The sequence below is a fragment of the Myxocyprinus asiaticus genome, chromosome 50, assembly GCF_019703515.2.
Source record: "Myxocyprinus asiaticus isolate MX2 ecotype Aquarium Trade chromosome 50, UBuf_Myxa_2, whole genome shotgun sequence".
NCBI classification, from domain to species: domain Eukaryota; kingdom Metazoa; phylum Chordata; class Actinopteri; order Cypriniformes; family Catostomidae; genus Myxocyprinus; species Myxocyprinus asiaticus.
Window position 1 is genome coordinate 13,153,113 of NC_059393.1, and position 27,920 is coordinate 13,181,032.

General features: G+C 37.1%; 2 protein-coding genes across 8 annotated transcripts in view; one reads left to right on the plus strand and one right to left on the minus strand.

Moving 5' to 3' along the window:
- LOC127439298 (C2 calcium-dependent domain-containing protein 4C-like) overlaps window positions 1-27,920 on the plus strand; it is a 416,605-nt gene that overhangs the window by 67,904 nt on the left and 320,781 nt on the right. The window lies entirely within an intron of this gene.
- Window positions 1-27,920, minus strand: part of LOC127439296 (guanine nucleotide-binding protein subunit alpha-11-like) — a 35,893-nt gene that overhangs the window by 7,757 nt on the left and 216 nt on the right. Inside the window, exons 2-10 of one of the 7 annotated variants that reach the window (XM_051695537.1) lie at window positions 23,175-23,305; window positions 23,038-23,068; window positions 22,412-22,521; window positions 20,637-20,792; window positions 16,886-17,070; window positions 16,490-16,644; window positions 11,901-12,029; window positions 6,151-6,280; window positions 1,544-1,697 (exon numbers count right to left, since the gene is read on the minus strand). In XM_051695537.1, coding sequence (XP_051551497.1) covers window positions 1,544-1,697; window positions 6,151-6,280; window positions 11,901-12,029; window positions 16,490-16,644; window positions 16,886-17,070; window positions 20,637-20,792; window positions 22,412-22,521; window positions 23,038-23,068; window positions 23,175-23,193 — 1,069 coding nt within the window. In that variant the 5' untranslated portion in view covers window positions 23,194-23,305. Of the gene's footprint in view, window positions 1-1,543; window positions 1,698-6,150; window positions 6,281-11,900; window positions 12,030-16,489; window positions 16,645-16,885; window positions 17,071-20,636; window positions 20,793-21,174; window positions 21,537-22,238; window positions 22,261-22,350; window positions 22,372-22,411; window positions 22,574-22,724; window positions 22,869-23,037; window positions 23,069-23,174; window positions 23,306-27,920 lie in introns of those variants that run through there. The other 6 variants (XM_051695541.1, XM_051695539.1, XM_051695538.1 and 3 more) reach the window with 6 other exon arrangements.

Here is a 27,920-nt window from a genome sequence, read left to right on the forward strand (position 1 = left end):
GCCCGATCGGGGCAGATGAGCGTGCTGGGGAATGGGAGGTCCATGGGGGGATACCCGGCGGAGGTGGTCCCATTGGGGTCCCCAAATCACCCCCAGTGCTAGCCGCGCTGTCCTCATACCCGTGGGTAAAAGGACCGAGGCGGGGAGCCTCTGGGGTGGCTTGCTTTCTTACGAAGGCGAGCCACGACCGCATCGTTGCCATGGACATGTCCTCGCAATGAGAACATAACCATCCACGAATGCTGTCTCCGTGTGAGCAGTGCCCAGACACGAAAGACAGTGATTGTAACCATCAGAAGGCGAGAGATAACGAGCGCAACCAGGAATAACACACAATCGGAAAGGTATCTTTAAAAAAATGCGTCTTTAAAAAGACGTTCCATGTGTGCCACTCTTTTAGAGAAATATACTCTTTTAGAAAAATATACTCTTATTTCTGCCGAAGCGCCCAGGGGCATTCTCTGCATTGCACCAGTGCAGAGGGGGGAGAAGCCGCTGAAATGTGCCGTCAGATCCAGCAGAGGTGAATGAACAGTCGTGGGAATTCAGCTCAGTGAGCATGACCGTCCGGCTCCGAAGAGAAAATCTGAATGAGTGGTTGCATACCAGCTCCTTTTATACCCGTATGTCTGGGGGAGTGGCGTGCAAATACCACTTGCCCTTTTATCAAAGACCAGAGGTGTCTCAGTCTCCCAAGAGTGACCCCTAGTGTCACTACATCGACACAACGTCGAGTGAGTGACAGATAGGGAACTATTGTTAGTGTAGTTTTTAATTATACATTACATTTTTTAGTATGAATTACTCAAACATCATCATACAAATTTTTTTTTTTTCAGGAACAGTAGATCATATTAAAGAAATGTTATGGGTTCAATAAAGGTTAAGCTCAATCGAAAGCATATTTGTGGCAAATAGTTGAGGGTCTAATATTTTGTGTTGGACTAATGAAATACCTCATTAGTTGTGTAACTATGATGACTTTTCTGTCATTTCAATTCAGCGTCCTGTGGGGTGTGGCCAATTTAATTCAAATTCGAACTAATGAACTGAATGGGAGCTAGATTTTGCACAACACTGCATAGCGGTTTATGACTTTGTATTAATCAAACTGGGTCTTATATTCTGTTAACTTCTATTCCAATAACTTATCATTCTAGGCTCAAACAAAAAGCATTTCATAAATAGAGTGCTGTCAATCTAAAATGAGGTGAAACATTGTTTGCCTCCCTTTCTGCTTGCAAATGCACAGAACTGGCTATTTTAAGGAGATCTAAATAATTTAAGAGAAACTCGGGCCATTTCCACAAACCAAGATTCCATTTCAGTACTAAGAGACTAACACCTGTCCAAAACCACCAACTGTGAAGCAAAACCTTTTCCACTGTCATTTCAAAGGCCACAGGAACACTGTGAACTACTCTGTCAATTCAGTTTCCTAGAAACCCCGATTCTTTCCCATAATATTGTATTCAAGGAATTGAAGTGAAAGAGGTTGGACGAATACAATGAGTTGTTGGTGTGCAAACATTTGTGTCCATACCTGGGAAATTTGGGAAGTATGTTAACAAGTCCGACGTCTGGATCTTTTCCGCCAGGATGTCCATCTTGTTTAGGAAAAGGATGATGGAGGAATTTGTGAACCATGGCGAGTGGATGGTTGTGTAGAACAGCGACAAGCTCTCTTTCATACGGTTCTGCAGTCAGAAAGAGAAAGTGTTCACAGCATAAGTTAATAAGAGAGAAAGTAGGTGCAAGATCAGTTAGATTATTTATCAGTACAGCTTGGACAGGAAGGAAAGGAAAGAGTAAAAGGAAAGAGTAAAAGTAGTACATAAAGGAGAATAGGAAAGAGAAAGAAAGGAAAACATGAAAGAACATAGAAAAGAATACAGGAAGGAGAAACAGAGGAAGGAATATAGGAAGGAGTATAGGAAAGAGAAAGGAATGAGAACAGGAAGGAGTATATGAAGAGAAAGGAAGGAGAAAAAGGAGTGTGGTAAAGAAAAAGATAGGTGTACAGGAAGGAGAACAGGAAGGAGTATAGGAAGGAGAGCAAGGAGTATAAGAAAGAGAAAGGAAGGAGAAAATGAGTATAGTAAAGAGAAAGGAAGAAGAACAAGGAGTATAGGAAAGAGAAAGGAAGGAGAAAAAGGAGTATGGTAAAAAGAAAGGAAGGAGAACAAGGTGTAAATGGTCTGCACTTATAGTGCCTTTTTTAACCTTAGCGGTTCTACAAAGAACTTTACACTGTGTCTCGTTCACCCATTCACACACACACACCAATGACAGCAGAGCTGCCATGCAAGGTGCTAGCCTGCCATTGGGAGCAACTTGGGGTTCAGTGTCTTGCCTAAGGATACTTCAGCATGTGGGCCATGAATCGAACTGCTAACCCTGTGATTAGTGGACAACCTGCTTTACCACCAGAGCCACAGCCACCCGTATAAGAAAGAGAATGGAGGAGAACAGGAAGGAGTATAGGATAGAGAAAGGAAGGAGAACAAGGAGTATAGAAAAGGGAAAGGATGGAGAACAAGAAGTATAGGAAAGGGAAAGGAAGGAGAAAAAGGAGTATGGTAAAAAGAAAGGAAGGAGAACAGGAAGGAGTAAAGGAAAGAAGAAGGATGAAGAACAAGGCGTATAAAAAAGAGAATGGAAGGAGAACAGGAAGGAGTATAGGAAAGAGAAAGGAAGGAGAATAAGGAGTATAGGAAAGAGAAAGGAAGGAGAAAATTAGTAGAGTAAAGAGAAAGGAAGGAGTACAGGAAAGAGAAAGGAAGGAGAAAAAGAAGTATGGTAAAGAGAAAGGAAGAAATATGGGAAGGAGAACAGGAAGGACAAAAGGAAAGAAAAAGGATGGAGAACAAGGCATATAAGAAAGAGAAAGGAATGAGAACAAGGAGTATAGGAAAGAAAAAGGATGGAGAACAAGGCGTATAAAAAGAGAATGGAAGGAGAACAGGAAGGAGTATAGGAAAGAGAAAGGAAGGAGAATAAGGAGTATAGGAAAGAGAAAGGAATGAGAACAAATAGTATAGGTAAGAGAAAGGAAGGAGAACAGGAAGGAGTACAGGAAAGAAAAATGACCCAGATAGCAAACAAACATTGAAACAATCTTAGGTCAACACTGACACGTCATTAATGACATTGAAAAATATTACAATCTGATGTTGATTCTACATCACTTTTGCACCCTGAGTTAATGGTGAAACAACATTTAAATTTCAATAAAAATAAACGTTAAGTCACTGAATCAATGTTAGAATCTGATGTTAATTCTATATCACTTTTGTTGAAACAATGTTAAAATATCAAAAAAGATTCAAGAAATTTGGTGATAAACAATGTATATTTCTATAAATAAAAACAACTTTCACATAGTTTCTTGAGTTTATTTATCTTTATCACAAAAGTTATAACAATAATCAAATAAAATAAAAACAATAAAAAAGTTGTCACTGGAGGCACCAGAGGAACAGCTCCCACTCTCATTTGCATCTAAAACAGAACAGATCGAAACAGCAGGATCAAAACCAATGCACAAAATGCATCCAATGCATCTTATTTGTGGAAAAGTGTTTTTTACAGTCCAGCAGTTTCACAAGTTGACAAATTGATCATGTATGCTAGTTCAGTCCTGGGGACCTAAAGTCCTGTACATTTAGGATGTCTCCCTTATCAAACACACTTGATTTAACTCATCTAGTTAGTAGAGGCCCCATGACCTGAATTGGGTGAGTCAGATAAGAAAAACATTTCACAATTATGACAATTATGACAATATATGGTTTGTCTAGTTTCTTTAAGCAGTTTCTAGTATTTTTACAAGAATATTGTTAGAAAATGCCAAGGGAACAACGCAATGCTAAAGGCTGCACGTGCTATCGTTAATATATTTTCCGCCTAATTCTATTAAGAGAATCCACATAAGACTAAAAAAGTTGTTTTATACACTTGATAATGTTACACGCAGTAGAGATTGTGTAGTTTGTCATGAAAGAATAAGATCATCAAGTTTTTTGTAAGAGCTGTTGATTAAAAGTGGCATGAATCGCCTAACAGATAATTACTCATTCTAATAATTGCTAGATTAGTCGATTATCCAAATAATCGTTAGTTGCAGCCCTACATTAATGTCTGGTGGTTGTATATTATGGGGATAAAAATAATAAGGAACACTGGAATTTGCTTAAATTTGGCTCACTTAATAGTCACCACATAATTCTGGGATTTCATAAACAAAAAAAACTTTTCACAAATAACCAGTTTGCAACAATTCATCACTGAAACACTGCATTTAGCAAAATTGTAATACAAATGTAATCTTTTCCTTACCTGATTTAACTGCAAGGATTTGAGGTGCTGGTTGGTCCTTTCCAGATCATAGGTGATCACATGGTCAACTAGAGATCAATGTGTATTCATGGTCACTCCATCATGGGGTGCTTCTCATTACTTTAATTGTGCATACTTATTTTTTCTTTTCCTTTATTTTTCTTAACTCCTCCCTCGTGAGACACGAGGACAGAATGCAAGGATGCTATGCAAGTGCAGAATCAAAGAATGAAATCAAAGCACTACATGTGTAAAATGGCATATCCTTGCTCACACAAGTGTCACTTCTAAGTAACGTCAATAAATGGTGATTTTGCAAAGAATTTATTACCACTGTGCTTTAAGAGATCTGCCATAATGTTGACTGAACTTTGTTAATGAAGACATTACTAATAAATCTTGATAAAACAACATGCACATTTGAAGTATGTGGAAATGTTTCTTCAAAGACCACTTTTTCAAATTAATTTATTTACACTTTCTCTGTCCTCGCCTCCTTGCAGTGCATTTAGAAAATTAATAGATTGTGGAGTCGGAAATATCTTAATTACGTGTCCCAAGCACATGAATAGGTGTTAAACGAGTTGCCGAGTTGTGACGTTGGAAAGGGTGTGTCGACAGGAAAGATGAGGGAAAGCAATGGTTTTGCAAATTTATTTTGATTTCAGTGCTTTATTTCAGTTATGTTATGTGTGACAGCCAACTAATGACTCACCCTTTGCGTTTCTGTAAGGAAATTAATTAATAATTTGTTAGATAACATGCATTAATACATTTAGGTTGTGTAAAGTGATGCAGATATGTTCAGTTATTCCACTGGTAAAACTTTTGCCGTCGTCCATTGTGTATTTGTTTAAGTCTGGCATCTTCCGTATTTTGTTTCCCACTTGAATGCGTCATATGTCATAGTAACGAATGCCCAACTCGGAGGTACGAGCTTCCCAGGTGCACTTGAAGGCAGAATGAGAACGGAGGAGCTAGGAAACGAGGATGCAGAATTTAAGAAATAAGAAGCACACTAGGAAAGAGAAAGGAAGGAAAATAGGAAGGAGTATAGGATAGAGAACACGACAGAGTACAGCAAGGAGAACAGGAAGGAGTACAGAAAAGAAAAAGGAAGGAAATCAGAAAGAAGTATAAGAACGAGAACATAAAGGAGCATTTCAGGGCAGGCGCAATCGAACATACGATTTAAAAAAAAGATGTAGGGGGCCTGGGTAGTTCAGTGGTAAAAGACGCTGGCTACCACCCCTGGAGTTCGCTAGTTTGAATCCCAGGGTGTGCTGAATGACTCCAGCCAGGTCTCCTAAGCAACCAAATTGGCCTGGTTGCTAGGGTGGGTAGAGTCACATGGGGTAACCTCCTCGTGGTCGCTATAATGTGGTTCGTTCTCGGTGGGGTGCGTGGTGAGTTGAGCGCGGATGCCACGGTGGATGGCATGCTATGTCTCCGTGGCAACGTGCTCAACAAGCCATGTGATAAGATGCGCGGGTTGATGGTCTCAGACATGGAGGCAACTGGGATTCATCCTCTGCCACCTGGATTGAGGCAAAACACTACACCACCACAAGGACTTAAAAGCGCACTGGGAATTGGGCATTCCAAATTGGGTGAAAAAGGGGAAAAATCCCTTGACTGAATGGTGAATGGTGACTGAGACAGTTAGTCCAAAGCATCGAATTTTGTGTTTCACAGAAGAAAGCACTTCATACAGGTTTGGAACAAAATGACAGTGAGTACACAATGACAGAATTTTTCAAATGGAATATTGAATACAATCCACATAAAACTAGGTTGATTGGAGGGACTCACCTCTTTGTTATTCTCCTCCAGTACCTGGTCATACTCGCTGAGAGAGGCTAAAAATATGAGTGACGTCACATTCTCAAAGCAATGGATCCACTTCCGTCTCTCTGACTTCTGACCACCTACATCCACAATCCTTTAAAATACCGAGAGCGAGATATGAGGGATTAAATGAAGTCTTTTTTTTTCTTGAAACTATTTGTTTAAACCAGACACAATCGACACTAACTGACAACCCCTATAATTTGTTCCTACTTCCTAACTGTCAAATAGTAAACCTGTCTATCTTCTCAGAAATTGGATTACATCAGCCAGCTGACTCACATATTCATACTGTGCTTTATTGTTTTCCACCTAACTACATTGGATAAACTGTTCAGAAGAAAATGTAAAACAGTGCAAAACTTGCTGTCACGATGCAAGGGTGTTTGTGGGTGGTTGCCAGGGCATTGCTATGCAGTTGCTAAGGAGTTCTACGTGTTTTTTAGTGTGTTGCTATGCGGTTGCTAGGGCATTCCTAAGTGCTTTCTTAGGTCTTCTGGCTGGTGTTTGGGGTGTTGCTGTGCAGCCCCCCATGCGCTATCTGACTGACAGGTGGCTTCTTTCTGTGTACGTGCTTATGTGCATTCATGGTAATGTGGATACGCGCCGGCATGAAGATCAAATACACTTAAAAATGCCTGTCTTTACGTGGTATTAAAATTATTAGAAACACAGTCAGTTGTGTCTAAAGTAAACATAGACACTAGGACAAAAAAGCAGAGTAGTATAAAAATATCAGCTCTGTGCATAACGATTTGCAGTGTAAATGTAGCCAAATAATATTAATCAAACAACAATAACAAGAAATTGAGACAACCATTCATTGCTTTTGGCTGGATAACTTTAAAAAACATTAAAGCATACCAATCATGCAGTGAAGACCTGTAATCTATGTAGTTTCATGTCACATTTATTTATTCAGAATCACTATTTGCACACCAATTGTCTGGTGAAACCACTGGAATATTCGACAAACTAGACAACAGATGTCACTGCAGTGTTGTTGGGTGTAAAGACGGTGTGAATGTGTAGTGTTGTCCTAGCAACCCTTGTTCAATTCCGTCTTTTGTCCCACATTTGTTTTACCATTCGATTTCCTGTTTCCACTCTTAATATTTCCTTTAATACTAACAATAATAAATACAAATTAATATAAATGTTGATTTCATCGCAGTGATTTGGTCACGGTGAATGTCGGGGAGTGCAGAGAAGGGTTTGATCCGGGGGTAGTGTTTGTCGATTGCACTTGTTCCTGCGACTCGGCATCACATGTGTGTAGATTGCATCACTGTATTACTATAGTAATGTAAGTAAAGTATAGTAAACCATGTTTTTTGGCAGAAACCATAGTTTTAATGCAATTAACCATGGTGTTACTACTGTAATATGGTGGTAATATACTGTAGTAACCATGGTTAATTTTGTGGTTACTATAATTGTATTACAAAATACCACGGTGAAACTATGATTACGTTTGTAAAACCAAGGTTATTTTTTTCTAAGGTAAGGTTAAGGTTAGGTTTAGGGGTAGAGGTTAATGTAGTGTGTCTGTGGGACTCTAAATAAACACAATAAAAACGCTGCAGTGATGCCCATATACAGTATTTTATTATTTAAATATGGGTGCAAATAATATCTGCCATTATTTGCACCAGGGTGCAAATCGCATCTGCCTTTATTATAATATTTTTTTTCAATTTCTGATTGTTTACTTGAACACTTGATACAGTATATTTGTTCTAATTTTATTGTCTGTTTCCTTGTCCTGAATAAATGTCTTGAGACATTTGAATCAATGTTTACCTAATTTACAAATTATTTAGTATTAGTTTTGCTATCATGAATCTACTTATCGACTACTGAAATTTTGGTATCCTGACAACATTGCCTACAATGCATGGTAGATCTTACTATACCGGCATTGTAAAAAAGTAGTTATAGTTATAATAAAAAAGTGCCATAGAAGTGTGAGCACCCCTGTTCTATAGCATTCGCTACAGTAGCCCCAGCTGCAGTCATTTTAGACCATTTACAACTGGTATTAAGATGCGTTTCAGATTATCTGGTCACAAGTGATCAGCGCTAAATATAGTTGTAAATGGGGTGCAAAACCTTTTGTGATTTTATCACAAAAAACACACACAGATGTAGTCAAAAACACATGTGACCACATCACATTTGATGTATAAACGGCGTCCTGATGCGTTCCGGACAGCAGTGAAGCCCCACCCTTCACCTGTTAATCAACCACTGCGGCAAACAAAAGTTTAAACTTATGTGCAGATTTAAAAGGAAATAACGTCCGACTGGACAACTTGAAAAAGAGATTACATACCCAAGGATGAGAACTTCACGGCTCTTCCTCAGTGTGTCTGATATCAACATGCAGGGTGACAAGATGACAAGCACACACATCTGAAGCTGAACTAGTAGAGGTACTCCACTAAAACAACTGATAATTTTGCTCGTAATTTTCCATTTGTGCTTAGATTAAATCTCAACTGCATCTGGGAGAAACAGCTCGTTGGTTTTGTTCGCACACACTGATATAGTGATTGATGTATATCATCATGAACTCAGACATGCTCTCCTCAAAATCCCAACACCGCAACTAAAGAATGAATGGATGTATGCCGCAACAACAACTGTTTACTTGATAAAGGAAGTAACGCCCACATTTTGCGCTAAGCATCCCGGGGCGTAGGAAAAAGGTGGATACCCTGACCTTTTGCATTTTCTTTTTTACAGCGTTTGGTTTTATGATTTATTGTAATTGCCATGTTAATGATATTTGTATTGTGTTATTTTGACAATTTTTTTACAGTGTTACTATGCAGTTGCTTGGGTCTTCTGATTGGTTACTGGCACATTCTTAAGTGGATTCTAATATGTGTCGGGCTTTACTGGTTGTTTAGATCAGTGTTACTATCAGAAATATTTAATAATTATTTCTTTAGTTATTAATTAATATTTAAATTAATCAATTGAGTCTAACTCATTAAAACCTCATATGGGGCTCCAGTAAATGTAGTGCGCTACATTTAGGAGCAAGTTTGGTTATTAGCAATAATTAATAATTATCAAAGATAATTATTAATTATTAAAATCAATAGAACATTGATGAGAATCAATGTTAGCTTTTTTTAAATCCTTTAAATCAACAATTATCAAAGATAATCGTTAATTGTTAACATCGATGAAACATTAATTAAAATTAACACTAGCTTATTGATCATTCAAATTCAATCATCAAAGATAATGATCAATTATCAAAAATCAATAGACTATTAATAAGGATTAACATTGACGGGGCACCACCCTGAAATCAGGGACTAATAACCAAATAGTAAAACAGTCTCAATATTAGATTGTTCTATTAGGAAAATCGACATCCGAAGAATATCGATTTTCGGGGAAAAAAACAATGAATGAAGGTTTGAATCCGAGCACTGACATCCCGTCAGCATGACACAGGCATATGCAAAACAAACCAAAACACTTCTCTTTGTAATATAAACAAAAGTTTATTTATGCAGTAATATCAACTTCCGACTTACAACTACAAACTAAACAGTGATATGATTAGATATGGAAATAAAATAATCCTATAACACATAAGGTGTGTGTGTGTGTGTGTGTGATTAGTAAGAGAGAGAGAGAGAGAGAGAGAGAGAGAGAGAGAGAGAGAGAGAGAGAGATGATTAAGTGACAGCCCTAAAGCCGATTTCGCGATTGTGGGAGAGAAAGCAGCTGTGTTCATCACTCAGAGACGCGGTGGACGGCTCGTAAAAGTCCCGCGTTATTTGACTCTTTAATGGATGAACTCAGTTGCTGTCTCACCCGCGATGGCGAAATTGCACAACAGTCCAATTTGGCTGGGCCACAATACAGCAAAACAAATTCATGATAATTAATACCCTGAGTATTAATAATGAGCGGACGTGGCGGTCCGTAAACTGCACAAGCAAAAACCTTGAAACACAAGAATAACACACTATAATATTCTATCTCTGCCCAGACGTAAACCTCTTACTTGAATCGCATGAGGACACAGGTAGAATGTGTTTTCCTCCGTCCTTTAACTCTGACCCGGTTCCTTGAGGCTCGGGTGATGACGGGAGGCCGTTTGCTCACTCTGTCGGCGGGCGGTACGGCTGTTGATTCTCGGCGGGCTGGTGGAGAACTCAGAAATGTCGACTTGATTGAAGATGGAAGAGAAATCTTTAATCTCTTCACTTCTGTAGGCAAACGGATGAAGATGCGAATTGCTCGGCGGTCTCCTTCGGATCCGTTAGAGTGTTTGGTTGAACACAGAGTAATCTCAACTCGTCCAGTGAGATGGAGATTGTATGGCCACATATAATCGGACGTTACTTCCTTGTGCCACGAGGTTGCACCTGAGAGCAGCAAAGAGCTACGTCTATATTCGGTGAACAAAGTCGCTGGAAGTAACTCACGAAACATTTCAGAGGTATTTCAACTCCTGATGATGTCATGTTTGAGGGACGTTCTGTTGTGTGCCTCATCCAATAGGAGTTGAGAGTTCGATCCTTTAGTGAGCAAGGCTTCATGGATTTGTAGTCTGTTTTGGACTCCCTTTGTCTGATTTTGGCGCTATTTTTATCAGGAAGATTTACGACTTGGTGTGTGGGGGCTGAGTTAGGTTTTACGACTTGTGTTAAGCCTGCTTTTGTCTTCTATCTGAATACATGAGGCCCAACATATGTTTTAAGCTGGCTGAGTTTTAGTGTGTTGCTATGCAGTTGCTAAGGTGTTTGAAGTGGAAAAGAATACTGCTAAAAAAAAGTGTTCGCTGTGGTTTTAGCACGTTGCTATGCAGTTGCTAGGGTGTTCTGGGTACTTGCTTAGTGGTTAATTACTGGCAAAAGAGCCCACTCCAAGTCCTTCTTTCAGTGTAAGTCTATAGGAGTTTTTGCGGTTGTTTTAACGTCCGCCAGGCAAATATTCGTATTTGAAATTCGAAAAAGTCTGATTGCTAAGTAATTGCACATCTCTTCTTAAAATGCTGCATCCCAGATAGCATACATACATCTCTGAGATGTTTGTTTTAGATCTTTTCATCTGGAAAGCATCGCAATCTAATTAACATCTGCTAAACATCTTAAAAAGATCAGATTTACAAACATTCTAAATCCTGAATGTCACATATGCATCTAATGAATGTCTTATTGACATCCGAGAGGAAAAGTCTTATAGACGTAGTGCAGATGAGCAAACAACATAAAAAATACACTTTCCAGATGTGAATACACACATCAAATAGACGTCTTGGTGATGTGCGTGTGCTATCAGTGTGCTTGAAATTCAAGGCTGTAGCACAAAGGGTGTGGGATAAGTTACAAGCCAAAGTGTTATACTTATGGTTAGGTGTTTAAAAAAAAAAATGCCAATGATAAATTATTAATAAAATTTGTTATCTGGGCTTTACATTTACATTTTAGGCATTTAGGCAACTTTATTTTTCTTGCCAATAACATGCACAAAACAAACTGCAGACATTAATGCCACTGGATTCTGCAGACTTAAATGTCAGGTGACATTTCCTGCTTGCAGTGAACCATATGTTCTGAGACGCCTTGTTTACGCTTGATTAAATGACATCTCCAATTACACATCAACGTTATCTCCATGGTAGAGAATACAGCATGCTGTGAACCCTTGTGACCCCCATCCTAGCGCGTTTTTATGTGTACCTGAGAGTAATATTCTCCACACTGAAGGAGTATTCGTTGATGCCCGTTGTGGGAAATCGCACTCGGAGCACATCCTGGGCTGTTGGGATGTAGTCTGGGTTTGCGATGCGGTCCAAATTCATCATATAGCTGCAAAAAAAAAAAAAAAGAAAGAAAGAATATCAAGCAACAAGTGCTATCATTGCACATTACCTAAAGTATTCAAGATGTTACTTCAATGACTTTATTGTTACTTTTCAGAAATGTGTGACCGTGTTAATGCTGATGTATGTAGCTCTTCAATTTATTATGTTTGCTTTTGGCTTTATTGGTGTTTGTGCTTTAGACTGCATTTTAATTAAACATCCTGGCTGGTTTGTATTTCTTATCACGGCCACATTTGTAGAACTGAAAAACTAATCAGTGAAGCAGGGGGAGAGAAAGAGAGGCAGACACAGGAAATGTAATGGTGTGGAAACTACCAGTAAGGTTTAACAAGAATGCACCAACTGTCCTTAACAGGAAATTTGCTTATCAGTAATGCTGCATGGCCTTAAAGTAACAGACTTAATACTTAAGGTGTGATAACAGACTTTACATAGAGCAAATTAAGAAAAATGCTTTCCATCTTTTAACAATACAAGAACCGGTAATAAGCAGCTATTACTAAAAAGAACACACATTAATCATTAACAGGAAAGAATAGAAAGAAAATACACTGATATTTAATACAACAGAATGGTTGAAAGCTTTACTGCATTTCTGACTGCTTGTCTAAAAACGAAGCTGTATTGCCCTCCTATGGTAATATTTGGATCTGCAGAAACTATTTCAAGGGTTTCATCATAAACAGTACACATGTGAACAGTTGAAACACAAAAATGCACTCCTTAATGTTAATTTGACAAAATAAAAGACAAAATATTCAATAATATGTTATAATTTATCCTGTATATAGTATATATAATTCATATTAATATGAATTATATATACATGAATTATATATGAATTATATATATACACTAACAGCCAAAAGTTTGGAATAATGTACAGATTTTGCTCTTATGGAAAGAAATTGTTACTTTTATTCACCAAAGTGGCATTCAACTGACCACAATGTATATTCAGGACATTAATAACGTGAAAAATTACTATTACAATTTGAAAAAAATGTTCAGAACTTCTTAAACTACTTCAAAGAGTTCTCATCAAAAAATCCTCCATGTGCAGCAATGACAGCTTTGCAGATCCTTGGCATTCTAGCTGTCAGTTTGTCTAGATACTCAGGTGACATTTCACCCCACACTTCCTGTAGCACTTGCCATAGATGTGACTGTCTTGTCGGGCACTTCTCACGCACCTTACAGTCTAGCTGATCCCACAAATGCTCAATGGGGTTAAGATCCATAACACTCTTTTCCAATTATCTGTTGTCCAATGTCTGTGTTTCTTTGCCCACTCTAACCTTTTCTTTTTGTTTTTCTGTTTCAAAAGTGGCTTTTTCTTTGCAATTCTTCCCATAAGGCCTGCACCCCTGAGTCTTCTCTTTACTGTTGTACATGAAACTGGTGTTGAGCGGGTAGAATTCAATGAAGCTGTCAGCTGAGGACACGTGAGGTGTCTACTTCTCAAACTAGAGACTCTGATGTACTTATCCTCTTGTTTAGTTGTACATCTGGCCTTCCACATCTCTTTCTGTCCTTGTTAGAGCCAGTTGTCCTTTGTCTTTGAAGACTGTAGTGTATACCTTTGTATGAAATCTTCAGTTTTTTGGCAATTTCAAGCATTGTATGGTCTTCATTCCTCAAAACAATGATTGATGGACGAGTTTCTAGAGAAAGTTTCTTTTTTGCCATTTTTGACCTAATACTGACCTTAAGACATGCCAGTCTATTACATACTGTGGCAACTCAAAAACAAACACAATGTTAAGCTTCATTTAACGAACCAAATAGCTTTCAGCCAGTGGCGAGCCGTGCATTTAAAGTGATTCATGCCATTAAGAAAACACAGTTTCACAATGAATAAGACACCCTATGCCTTTGGGCATCATACATTATGTCGCAGCTAACTAATAATACCAACTGACATTTTAAAAACATGTCCATGCACGAAAGCCAGAACTTGAAATGACACTTAATGCTCAAGCACACCTAATTTTAACTGCAGCATGACTGTTTGTGAAATGAACGTCTCCCGAACAGACATTCAAAAATCATAATTTTTCATATGAATCTACCAAGGAGGTCTATAATACCTGGAAAAATCTATCTAATAATATTTGCGATTTAAATGTTGCTTGCAATAAATTTCGTTTCATCAGGGTTCATGGTTATGCTGAGTTCCATTCAAGTTGGATGTGGGATATTCCTACTTGATATCTCTGACCATAAATGCATTCCATTCACCGATATTCGGAAGATGACGTTTAAGAAAACAAAACTGCAACTCTCCCATTAGCTTAGCAGGTGTTTGACTCTCATTAGAGATGTCTCCTAGCAACCCAACTGATAAACAATGCTGCTGCACTAGCATTTGTGCTTCAGGTGTACGATTATCAAAAGAGATTCTAATGTTTTATACACCTGTTTCAACAGGCGTTTGTTAAACAAGCTTTAATATCAAACGAACTGAATGGAAACGAACACATTAATCGATATTACTTAATAAAGTGAATGTTTATCACTTACTTTGTAGATCTCCCTGAGTGTGGACATGTTTATGTGACATCATGCCCCTGCATATCGGCGAAATCGGAGTTGAGAATTTCTGCACGAGCCTGCAAGTTGTAATTCTGACTTCAAGATTCATTCCATTACACTTATCCAAGTAGGAAGTTGTAAAATCCGACTTTCCGAGTTCAAAACGTGATCTGACACTAATTTACACTTAGAAAACTCCTGATGTTGCTATAACAATGCAAAAAGCACTTACCAATTTACTCGAAGTGAAAATCAGTCCTCCTTTCCTGTTTAATAAATTAAGCAATCACACGGTCATGCAGAACATCTCATGTTTTTAAATCCATAAGGATCTCTTTCTCAATGGCAATACCAGCAGTGATGACAGCTGACTGGTCAGCAAGATCTCGCGCTCTTCGTTTTCAAATTACGTCACTTAAAGTGTGATTGCGTCACTTAAGGCCAGCTAGAAGGCCTGGACTGACATATCCTAAAGACCACACCCACCAAGAACAAATAAATCAACCTGATTGGCTGATTAATCTGACAATCTGACTTTAGTTGCGCATACATTTGCACTGTTGAGGGATTCTTTGGAAATTCTGAAGGCCTGACGGGGTAGAGCTCAGACTCACGCGCTGCTTTGGGCATGCGATTAGTGAAAGAGTTGTCACACTTCGCTTGTAAGCATCAAGGAATAAATTCTGACTGGATAAACTAAACATTTTTCTCTATTTGTTTGTAGATTAATTAAGAGTGGAAAGTGATTAAAAAACATTAGCAAAAAGGTGATTGAGAATGAAAGGATGAAAAATATGTATTTATTTGGCATGTTAGGCCAGCAGAGAAGACTTTGCTGGCCCTGAGTATTCACCATTGCTTTCAGCAGTGTTTGATATAATGGCAAGTGATTTTCTAGTACCAAATTAGCAATTTATCATGATTACTCACGGATAAGGTGTTGGAGTGATGGCTGCTGGAAATGGGGCCTGTCTAGATTTGATCAAAAATTACTTTTTTCAAATAGTGATGGTTCTGTTTTTTACATCAGTAATGTCCTGACTATACTTTGTGATCAGTTGAATGCAACTTTGGTGAATTAAAGTACTAATTTCCTTCTGAAACAGCAAAATCTGTACATTATTCCAAACTTTTGGCCGCCAGTGTATATATACTGTGTGTGTGTGTGTGTGTGTGTGTGTGTGTGTGTGTGTGTGTGTGTGTATATATATATATATATATACAAACACACAAACATATTAAGAATATTCATTATTATTCATAAATTAAATTAATAATAATAATTTTCAAATTAATGTCATTCATTATTACCCTAAATCTGAGATTGGGAACGTCCGGCCTCAGGGTCGTATAAGGCCTGCGAAACAATTTTACCCAGCCCTCAAGGCCATTCGAGAAATCATTTAAAAACATAAAATAGCCTTGATTCCATTAAATGTAAAAAATAATGATTGTAATGATTGAATAATAATGATTATAAATAACTTTAAATAATAACAACGCAAAATATTGTATAATTGAAAGACCTTTTTAAAAACATTTCTTGGTGCGTGAGCTCATAACGGAATGCGGAGATTAATTTCAAAAATCTAAAATTGCAAGCAATTGTATGGCCCGCAAATAATTTTATCAATTCTCAAATGGCCCTTAATAGAAATCTATTTAGAACCCAACTGAATGACACAAAGAGTATATTTATTTATGTTCCATTTTGTCAAACATTTTGTATTTTCCAAAATAAACAAATCTCTCTGGAATACTTGATTCTGATTCTCGTATCACTCTGCTGCCTTCATGTCCATTTATTTATTAAGTATTTAGCTATGTAATATATGGGATAATGTACAGTCTGCAAAATAAATCCCCTTTCTAACAGTACATTATCCCTCTTTTCTTAAACATACTTACTATTCAGTAGAGTCCAGTAGCTGGTATTCTCTACGACGACTGTAACAGAATTTGATACCTGCGTCGGCCCAAAGTCGATCAATAGCTTCCACATATGTTCTGTCCAAATGTGTCATCTGACATATATCCACTTCCTGAAACTGTTGGCCATATATCTAAGGATATAAATTAGAACAATTGAGGATGGCTTATAAAAACATTGTACGGTTATTTCCTATCTGATTCTGATTCTGATTCTGAAAGAGGAACTATTATACTAACGATTATGAAAGGGGCTATTCTATTTTAATAATTCAGGTGATTGCTTTGTGTGAATAGTGACACATTTATTTTTGTATTGGACAGTACAATTAAAGAACTATTCAACACAACAATTAACTTTCTTTGGCTGGTCACCTCATTCTGTGGGCTAGCGTAGGGTATCCTAAGGGTGGTCATAGCCCCTGTCAGCGCCTTCATAGCTGTGAAGATATTCTGGAAAACCAGTTTAGCATAGGCACGCCTGTCTTCTTCCGAATACCCATTTCCATGAATAATCCTCATCTGCTTGATAAAAGTTGTCTTTCCGCTCTCCCCTGTGCCTGAAATTAACAAGAAAAATCAAGTAAAAAAAGTAATAATTATAAAGAAAATGTTAGAACCATAATACAATATGTAAATGTGAGAATGTTCAGATAGTCTTAAATGATTATTTACTGCATTTGTATTTTATGTATATAATTAAGAATATTGCTTGTATTTTTATGGATGCTTCTATTATCTTTTTGCAACAGTTAGTTTAATGATGCTTCACAAAGATGTCACATCCTGTGTTAGTTTTGTAACAAGTAAGATGGAGCAATACCATTTTTGACCATTGTTCAATATTGTTGTTGTTACTGTATATTTAAAAAAGTTGCTCCTGTTTGAAAATTCTAATTAAAAGAGAAATCAGAAATTAAATGAGTTTGTCACGACAGTCTTTCTTATGCTTGGATTACACAAGGGCTTTTCACACTGCCTAACCCTTGGTTAGCAACATTTTTAACCCTGGGTTAAGGCCACTTTTAACCAATCATAAACCCCCTTTTAGCTTATCTCATTAAATATTCATGCGCTTTGTTCAGTCTCAGAAACTTATATTTCTAGAGGACTAGAGACAACTAGTGCAGACCTACATGCCAATATTTCCACTGTAAGCAGTTCCATGGACAAGCAGTTATTAAAGGAAGTTGCTTGAGCAATCTTCATCCCATCAGTGATACTGACCTCCTAAATAAGGATATTTACCTAGGATTTACAAATGTACAGTGTCAAACCTCGAAACCTGAATACCCAGAATTAATTACTAACTGAGGGTAAAGTATGAACAGGCAGCTGTGCAAGTGTTAAATACAAGCCACGTGTCAACACGCGACTTTGCAAAAATTGGAATGGTAAAATTTCAGTCCCACTAAAACATTTACATGACAATTTAAAAAGAGCAATTTTTGTTTTAGTCCGACTAAAACTGAACTTTTAAAGTGCACGTAAACGTATGTTTTTATAATTGTTTTAGTCCAACTAAAAGCAAACTTTATAGTGCATGTAAACGTAAATTTGTATTACTGTTTTAGTCCAACAGAAAGCAAACTTTTGAAGTACATGTAAACCAACATTTTTATTGTTTTAGTCCAATTGAAACTGAATTTTGAAGGGCATGTAAACTTATATTTTCATTATTGTTTTAGTCCAACTGAAATTGAACTTTTAAAGTGCATGCAAACGTAAGTTTTTATTACTGTTTTAGTCCAACTGAAAGCAAACTTTTAAAGTGCATGTAAACTTTTATTGTCACCAAATAATAAACATGAATGACCAAAGTGGCAGGATCCTGACACTTACTTTTTTATTATTGGTTTAGTCCAACTGAAAGTGAACTTTTAAGTGCTTGTAAACATACCTGTATGTTTTTATTATTGGTTTAGTCCAACTAAAAAATATTGCATATTTTCAGTAGGACTAAAACAATAATCTGTCATTAAAAGGCTTGACTGAAATCATGCCAGTCCGATTGTTAACAAAGTCTGACTAACATAACCTAGACAATACAATTATAGCTTGGCTTCGTCCAGCAAAAAAAAAAGGTGATGTGCCACATGTATTTAACCTGCCATATTTGATGCCCTTTCTTCAAATATATTTGATTACACACTGTTGTCATATATATTTGGACAGAAAGATGAAGACTGTAGCTTGACTCCGCAAAACCCCCTATAGACTAAACATTAAACAGGATAACCCAAGATTATGTTTACGCAGGGTTAAGAATTTCAAGTGTGAAGAGCCCTATGTAGTGCCATTACAGAAAAGGCTGAACACCATTTTCTGTCAACCACAAGTTTATAAACTAAAAACCAGGTCATGACATGACAAAAACGGATGACAAGATACAATAATGGTGTATCCCTAAACCGCTCCTTCAACACAAATACTGATGTTTTTCACGTAAAGACTGGAATGTTATCAGTCCTGTTCACAAAGAGGCCACAAAGCACAAGAGATGTTTTAAACATGTGTAGACTGACAGCCAGAGTCATGCAGCAGTCCAAGAAAGCATGTTGCTGGTCGTGATTGGATACTTTTGAACTGAGGTGTCCTCCGCCACAGGGGGACTTCCATGTTCTTCTATATGCTCACAGATATGTTCACACCGATGTTCTATGCTGTTTAAAACTATTTGTGGTTTTTTTTTAGATTACACTGGTGGTAGTTTAAGCAGATAGGCATTAACAAGTTATCGGTTACTCACAGCTGTCATCGCTTTAATCACTGCTTCTCAAATGGCAAATATTTGACAGTCAAACATTCACTCTCCACATCAAATCGGTGTGAGAGGGCAAAGTGTCAGAAAAGTGAATTGAACTTGTACCAAAATAAATGTGTAGGATTGTAACATAACAGCTTCAAGTCCAGACAGGGGCATGCCCTGATCCGATCAGTTCATAGACCATCACTAGTCAAGAATATGTTCTTCAAGACATCATTCACCAACCACTGATAGAAAGATTGGACATAATGTACCGACTTGCCAACTATTTTCAGGAGGCACAATGGTTGACATAAAGCATTGTCAGAAATGTCCTGCAGTGTGACATACTTCAATTAAAACTAATTTAAGCACTTTTCTAATTCTTTTCTAATTGTTATACCATATGGTCTTATTAATTGAGGGACTACGTAGAATATTCCTTCTTTTAACAATTCGTCATGCCGCAGTACTATTAAAGTGAACTGCGAAAAGTTAAAAGGTAATTTAAAAGATTTGGTGATCTATCAAATATGCTTTTGCTTACACATACCCATTAAAAAATATTTTAGCCTATTATAAAGATTTATAACAAAATTCCACCAAATTGAATTGCGTAATCTTTAACCAAATTAAATGATTAAAACAAATAAACAAACAAATAAAAGTTTTATTGATTTAATTTCGTTAAAGCTTACACAATTCAATTTGATGGAATTTTGTTATGAAATTTAAATGCATACATTTTTAAAAATAACTTTTTATATAACTTTCTTTTTTTTTTATCCCTTTTTTCCCAATTTGGAATGCCCAATTCCCACTACTTAGTAGGTCCTCGTGGTGCCGCAATTACTCACCTCAATCCGGGTGGCGGAGGACAAGTCTCAGTTGCCTCCGCTTCTGAGACAGTCAATCCACGCATCTTATCTCGTGGCTTGCTGTGCACGACACTGCAGAGACTCACAGCGTGTGGAGGCTCATGCCACTCTCCGCAATCCACGCACAACTTACCACACGCCCCATTGAGAGCGAGAACCCCTAATCGCGACCACGAGGAGGTTACCCCATGTAACTCTACCCTCCCTAGCAACCGGGCCAATTTGGTTGCTTAGGAGACCTTTTGAGTTAAAAAAAAAAAAAAAAAATGTATTTTTTTTATTTGTCGACTACCCCAATACAGGTCTGTTTATTTGTTCATTTTTTTTTTACATAATCATAAAATTATGAGCAAGCATTGCATACACAGGCTGGCATGTTCCATAAATTTGAGATCCACTCACATGACATCCACATCTTCAAAGATCTCAGCTCCTTAATTTGCTTCACATAGTAGCACTTTTTAATAAAAAGCATTCTAGTTCATTAACAGAATCATCTTACCTAGTAAAAGCACTTTGATCTCTCTGCGTTCTCTTCTTTTCTGTTCGGCGAGGATGCGTTTGATTTCATTGTGTATGGTGATGGCGTTTCTCTCCTCTTCAGACAAACAACAAGTGCACGTCCTGTAGCACCATCTCCAACAGCCCCCCATCTCCCCTGAGACAAAAATAACCCTTTAAACTTTAAAAAAAATGAGCCTAGTAAGAGTTAGGCCTAAATATCCATGTGACACTTGTTTCTAAAGCGACTAGGGGCCTAAATTATGACAAATGTATCGAGGTTGTACAGTATAATGTACAGTATATTCTAATACGAGAACGTTCCGGTCTATTTTTTATCGGTTTAAAGGTCTATTTGAAACTTAATCGTATTTCACAATCTCGGACTTCCCCTTACAAAGAAAAGCCGAAACCTATTACCTATTGGAGGTGCGCAATTTATTTAGATTTTAAATCAGGAAAAAAATTAAAAATTAAAAATAAAAACTATTAAAGTAATTGGCGCCTCCAACTTACAACGAACACGTTGAATCGCATACCTGCATTCGTCGTCACACCTGTACGGAAAGTCGGTAATGTCTTTACGAAACACGATCCATCTTTTTCTTTTTTCTTTTTTTCTCAGCTGAAGTGGGACTGAACCAACTTCTTCTGTTTGTAGAAGTCTTCCCAGAAGTTTCCAAAGAATACAAAAAATGCAAAGACTCCTCCAAACGTTACATCATTTTCCTTGACCTCAGTCAGCTCTATCTGCAATTCAGGAAAGCCCTCCTTTAACGCGGATTGTCAAAGCGAAAGCGCGCACACACATTGTCTGTGTTTCAAAACCAACCCAGTGAGCTGCTTAACTAGCCAGCAGACGCGTTCTTGCGTCTTAAACCAGCTAGACGGAGCACAACGGAATGGAACAGGACGCGTTTTTAAAATTTAACAAGGGGCCGTTGAGACCGAACTTGCGCTCGAAAAGCTAGACGCAGCACATCGCATACTATCACAGAACGCAAGTGTCTTGAACTGACAAGGCGTCTAAAAAACGCAGTGCGACACGACGCAATGGTCAAAGACGTCCATGGCGCATGTTTACATAGGAAAACAATAGAAAATTGAGCGGACGGACGCAAACACCTGTTTGATGTAAACGGCCCCTTACTTTTTTAATTTGACGCGCCGTCTTAAAAACGCAACGCTTAAGGCGCGAGACGTGACGCAACGTGACGTATGTGTGGGCCTATATGAAAATAGTAGCTTAAACACGCAAGAACGCGTCCTATGTGAACGTGTTCCGAATCAGCATTTTTGCTCATCAAATCTCCCAAGAATGCTGACTAGCTAGGTAGCTCACGAGGTTTTGAGACACAGCCATCGTGTATCAGTGGAATGCGCCCTAAGAATCTACTGTACATTCAATGCTGTTGATGCCGGGGTCTAGTCGCACAGTGGATAGTTTCGACTGGTTTGAACGCCCCACGCTAGACTACTAAACTTGTCTCGTGTAGTAAACAACTGCACTTTCAACTCTCAACTAATGTCCAAACCCTTAAAAGCTATCTATGATTATCTATGAAAATTGACAATAAATGGAATAATTGTGCCTCACACTTACGATTTACAGTATTTAGTACACAGGTCTAGGCAGATGAGTACAGGCTACGAGCTCTTTTGAGTATTATGTGAGCATAACGTTTAAGTTAAGGCAGAAAATAATAGAAGGAAACCTGTGTCAGAAGTCAGAAGTTGTATTAACTTCTTGAATAGCTCTACAGGTATTTGACACACCTCTCTCTCTGTCTCGGGCTTTGTGGATGCCAATCTTTTGTCTTTGCAGGCAGAACCAGTTTATCAGGCCTTTTATGGCGTTGTGAGCAAGTATTGGATATAGAGATTGCCTATACACCACATATTGCCATGAGAATTAGGTGAGTAAAGAAAGCCACGGTCCTTAAGATAAGAAAGAACAAGAGACAGAGTGATAGAAATAATCGACAACACATTTGAGGAGAAACTGCCAACATTGGACATAATTATAACGTCAAGAGAGTGCTTAATTGCAAGTAAAAGCCTTGCACAGTCACCTGTTGGCAAATCTCACCTAGCATTTTTGTTCCAGGCAATTGCCACATGGTGCCATAAAAGATCTAAGAATACTGAGTATTGCAATTATACTCAATATTCATTTAAACAAACAAATAGGCATCATTAAACACAAAAATAATTTCTTTTTTCATAATTTCACAATTCATTATTTACTGTAAAAGCTTTGTTAGCCTCATTTTTGTGCAACTAATTCATGCAAAAAGTTTAATTCTTATATCATCCATATATTTTTAAATAAGTCAAATAAACCTGCACCAGGTTCTGGCAGTAGCTAATAGGCCTGTATTTCTTGGCTTTGATGGAAATACCTGCAATAAGCCTTGTTGTCTGCAGTCCTCACTTCAGATACAGTAAGGGCACAGAAATGAATTGCTTTCAGTTCAGTGACTTATGATGCACTCTGATTGGTGCTCTAACAAAAATACACAGTCTGATTGGTTCTTACCTTGTCTATTACGCTTCATTTACTGCAATTTCAAGGTCCAAACAAACAAAACTGTGATTGGCAGCTGTTTTGGAGACAGAAGAGGAGAATTATGCTTGATCCAGGAAGTACTTGAAGGAAGATGACAGCTACTGTGTAGAATCAAAATAAGTTTACAGTAAATTTGGCTGCTCAGTGCCCCACAAATGTCAACAGTGTTATTAATGTTATTATACATAATATGTACGTACTAAATGTTTAGCTTTACATCTACTGTATATATTTTGGATATTTGGATATTAAGGATTCAAAACTATACATTCAGGATTTACATTTATATTTTCAAATTTTTAACTATATTCAGATTTTATATAATTATGTCTTGTGCCCCCATTTATTTATTTATTTAGTATCTTTACTGTGGGGTTTTAGGTAGACCTTTCTCAACACAACTGGGGTCAACAACACTAATGCCAGCTAGGCCATGCAGGAACCTTTGGGTAGTATTTGATAACCAGATATATTATATCTCACATTTCAAAGACCAACTGGTCATGTAAATTCACACTCTACAACATAATAAAAATCAGACCCTTTCTCTCTGAATATACTGCACAGATCCTTATCTAAGCTTTTGTCATCTCATTACTGGACTACTGCAATGCTTTGGTCTTTCAGCTTGGTCAATTAAACCCTGTTAAGTGTTTTCTCTATAAAACACTTAGGCAAAAATTAAAATATAGTCTTTCCCTTTGAATTATGATGTTGTTGTTTTGCCAGTAGAGAGCGTTTATGACAAGGGACATATGAGAGAAAATGTGGTTCTTCTTGGTCATGGTTTTAGAACATTAAGCCACATTAAACGTTTTAGAAAGTCCCCCTTTCCTCAACAATCCACATTATTTGTGTTATCATTCATGTTCATAGCACAATCAGTACAAAATGAATTATGGTTTGAAGTTTAATACTTTTCAGTAAGGGTTAACACCCTGTCTACAATGGACCTGAGAAACACATTGCTCCGACACTGAACAGATGCCCAGTTCTTTTTCTGATGAGCTGCAGAATTACTCCAGCCACTTTATTATCCTGTCCATCTGAGATAAAAATGATTTTACTAACTAAATAGTTAATGTGTGCATTTCTTTTGTCATGAATTTTGTTTGTTATATACAGTATTTAAGTAACTTCTGACTGTTAAATCACAGCATGCTTGTCTCAGATCTACTAATTTAAATCTTGTTTTGTTTCTAATGTATGCGCAGTTGTTGCATTAATAACATTATATTAACTTGAAATGTAAAGTTTGTTAAAAAAAAAACTTTGGTTAGCTTGACAAAGCTTGTCTGAAAATTTTAAATCATTTAAAAAGTTTTAGACAGATTAATGGATGGATATTTATCACATTACTTCCTGAAAGGGATAGTTCATCCAAAAATGAAAATTCTCTCATCATTTACTCACCCTCATACCATCCCAAATGTGTATGACTTTCTTTTTTCTGCAGAATACAAATGAAAAAATATGTCAGCTCTGTAAATCCATACAATGCAAGTGAATGGTGATCAGACCTTTGTAACTCCAAAAATCACATAACGGAAACATGAAAGTAATCCATATGATTCAGTGTTTAAATCCATGTCCTCAGAAGCAATATAAAAGGTGTGGGTGAGAAACAGATCAATATTTAAGTCATTTTTTTACTCTAAATCTCCACTTTAACTTTAACTTTCAGATGTGAAAATGAAACTTAACAGGCACCACATGTGACTTTCAGAGGTAAAAATAAAAGTGGAAATTTAGAGTAAAATAGTGTTTCTCACCCACATGTATTAAACAGCTTCTGAAGATATGGATTAACCGCTGGAGTCTTATGGATTACTTCTATGTTTCCTTTATGTGGTTTTTGGATCTACAAATGCCTGATCCCCATTCACTTGCATTGTATAGACCAACAGAGCTGAGATATTCTTCTAAAAATTTTCATTTGTGTTCTGCAGAAGAAAGAAATTCATACACATCTGGGATGGCATGAGGGTGAGTAAATGATGAGAGAATTTTTATTTTTGGGTGAACTATCCCTTTAATTCACCTCTATGTGTTCTTGCAAAATGTTTAAGAACAAAGAAAGCACTCCAGGTAATATATTACATAAATGTCAAATAGAAATTTGTTCTCTACCTTTACCAGTTAAGGCAGCTGCCATTTTGGTTCTGTTTACATGACATCATGACTGTCAAGTTGGAGCTTTCATAGAATTTCAAGTTTACAACTTGTAATTACGAGTTTTATGAAGACGTGAATGCTTTTCATGTCGGTTAATTCCGACATATAGTGAAAGCACCATTGGCCCATTTGAACATTCTGTTAATTGACATCTATGGGATTTTGAGCCACTTTGAATGAACATAGCACACTAAGTCAGAACAATCTGGAGGTCTGTGCCGAGTTTGGATGTAACTGGAGTTAGAGTCAGAAATTTTGATCTTGGTTTAAGGATTTTGGAAAAAAAAGCCTAATCCAAGTCTGCAGAATGTCAAGCCAACATAGTAATGATATAATATGTACATTTTATTCAAATGGATTTCCCTTGAAAATAAAGTAGGTAGTGCTGACTTGTAGCACTCACATGTGACAATGGATGGGTCAACGATATTTTAAATATGAGGAAAGTCCCCTGTTCACTATGTAAAGCACTTTGAGTGTAGTGTATAAAAGCGCTAAATAAATGTAACATTCATTAAATATGTGTCACTTCATCTCTACACAAATTAGCAGAACATCATCTATTCTTTAGGGCAATACAGACACAGTGACACTGTCTTGTTCTTACCAATAGGTCAGCATGCACTCTCCAACCAACAACATCTCATGACCATTTAGTCCATAACACAAAGACAGAGGATACATACATTTTCCATGGAAAATAAGTAAATGAACAAAAGCAATAAAAAGCCATACACATTCTTAGGACAATTGTAAATGGAAGCACATGCCTATGAGTGTCTAGGGGTCGTACACATCATATAATTTTATGTCTTTAAAAGTAATCCAATAAATCTGAGACATTTGAATAGTTTTAGTATCAGAGGGGTCACACATTTCTTGAAAGTCTGGATCTGAATCTTTATTACATTGCATGTTGCATGTGCAACAGAGTATGAGCCCTGCCAAGAAGCAAAGAAATCTGAATTAGCATTTAGAACCAACAGATGGTGAAAATATGTTTCACACATAGCAACCTACACCAACACAAGTCTTACTTTGTCTGGAAACAGACAGAACATTCCTAATTTCACTTCCAGTTGTGGAGGACCAGTGGAAAAAAATGTTTCTGCTCTGCTGTACTGCAAGCACAGAAGGCCTATTTCATGGGTTGGTTAAAGACCAGGAGCAAGCAACGCTACATTTTGAATAATCTGCAGAGGCTTAATGGGCAAATACAGTTGCCTTGTAACACCAAAATTGGTTTGCATTTTATTGATAATGGATAATATCTAGCTACAGGCAAACTGATGAGCTCAGAATATAATTACAACTTAAATTTGTTTGTTTTTCTATGTGGTAAATGTGGTCTATGTGGTGTAACCTAATTCAGTTTTCACTTTCTTCATATACTATCTACAGGCAAGCTGATGAGCCCAGAATATAAACGTTAGTAATTTCTCCCCATAGAAAACTATTATAAAGAAAACGCTTAACGTGCCTTAATGTACTAAGATGGTGGCATTGGACAACCAAATTGAGTTTGCGTCTTATAAACAATGAATAAGCTACTATCTACAGAATAGCTAATGAGCCCAGATCATAAACACAATGCGTAACATTTTTTGTTAAAGGACTATTCTGGTTAAACATACTCCAGTTAAGCTCAATCGACAGCATTTGTTGCATAATGTTGATTACCACAAAAAATAAAATAAAATACAAAATTCTCGACTCACCCCGACAATCAAAAATCGAGGGTACAGTGAGGCACTTACAATTGAAGTGAATGGGGCCAATTGTTGGAGGGTTTAAATGCAGAAATGTGAAGCTTATAATTTTATGAAAGGACATACATAAATGTTTCTGTTAAAACTTGTGTATTATTTAAGCTGTAAAGTTGCTCAAATCATCATTTTTATGGTCATCTTAGGGATAACAGTGTTACGTCATCATGACAACAAAGTCTTATATAGCTTTACAGGTAAGCAAGCAATTTATAACACTAAAATCATGTTAACACACATATTGATTACGTTTTATGGCTATACTTTTGAAACAGTGAGTATTTTAATGTTTACGGATTGGACCCATTCACTTCCATTGTAAGTGCCTCACTGTAACCTCGATTTGTACTTTTTTTTAAAGAAGGAGCGACAAGTAAAAAATATTTTTGTGGTAATCAACATTGTCACATATCATGTCCAATAAGCTTAACTTGTATTAAACCTGGAATATTCCTTTAAGAGTTTTTTACTTTAAGCATTTTAGATCATCCCAGGAGAGGTGCTAGTACTTTTCAAGCTTAGAAAAAATCCCATCGATTTACGTCAAAGAAGGTTTTTCTAAGCCATATCTAGGGACTAGAATATTATGGAGACAGTTAGCAACCACCTAGTAAAGTGCTAAAAACATTAAGAACACCTTAGAGAGTTAGCAACTACATAGCAATGCTCTGCAAACCACACACAATTTGCCCCTAGCGGCAAGTTTTTTTCTGAAAATGTAAACATATAGTTACATTTAGAGCATTTTTACTTCACTCTTAATGTATAGTATACT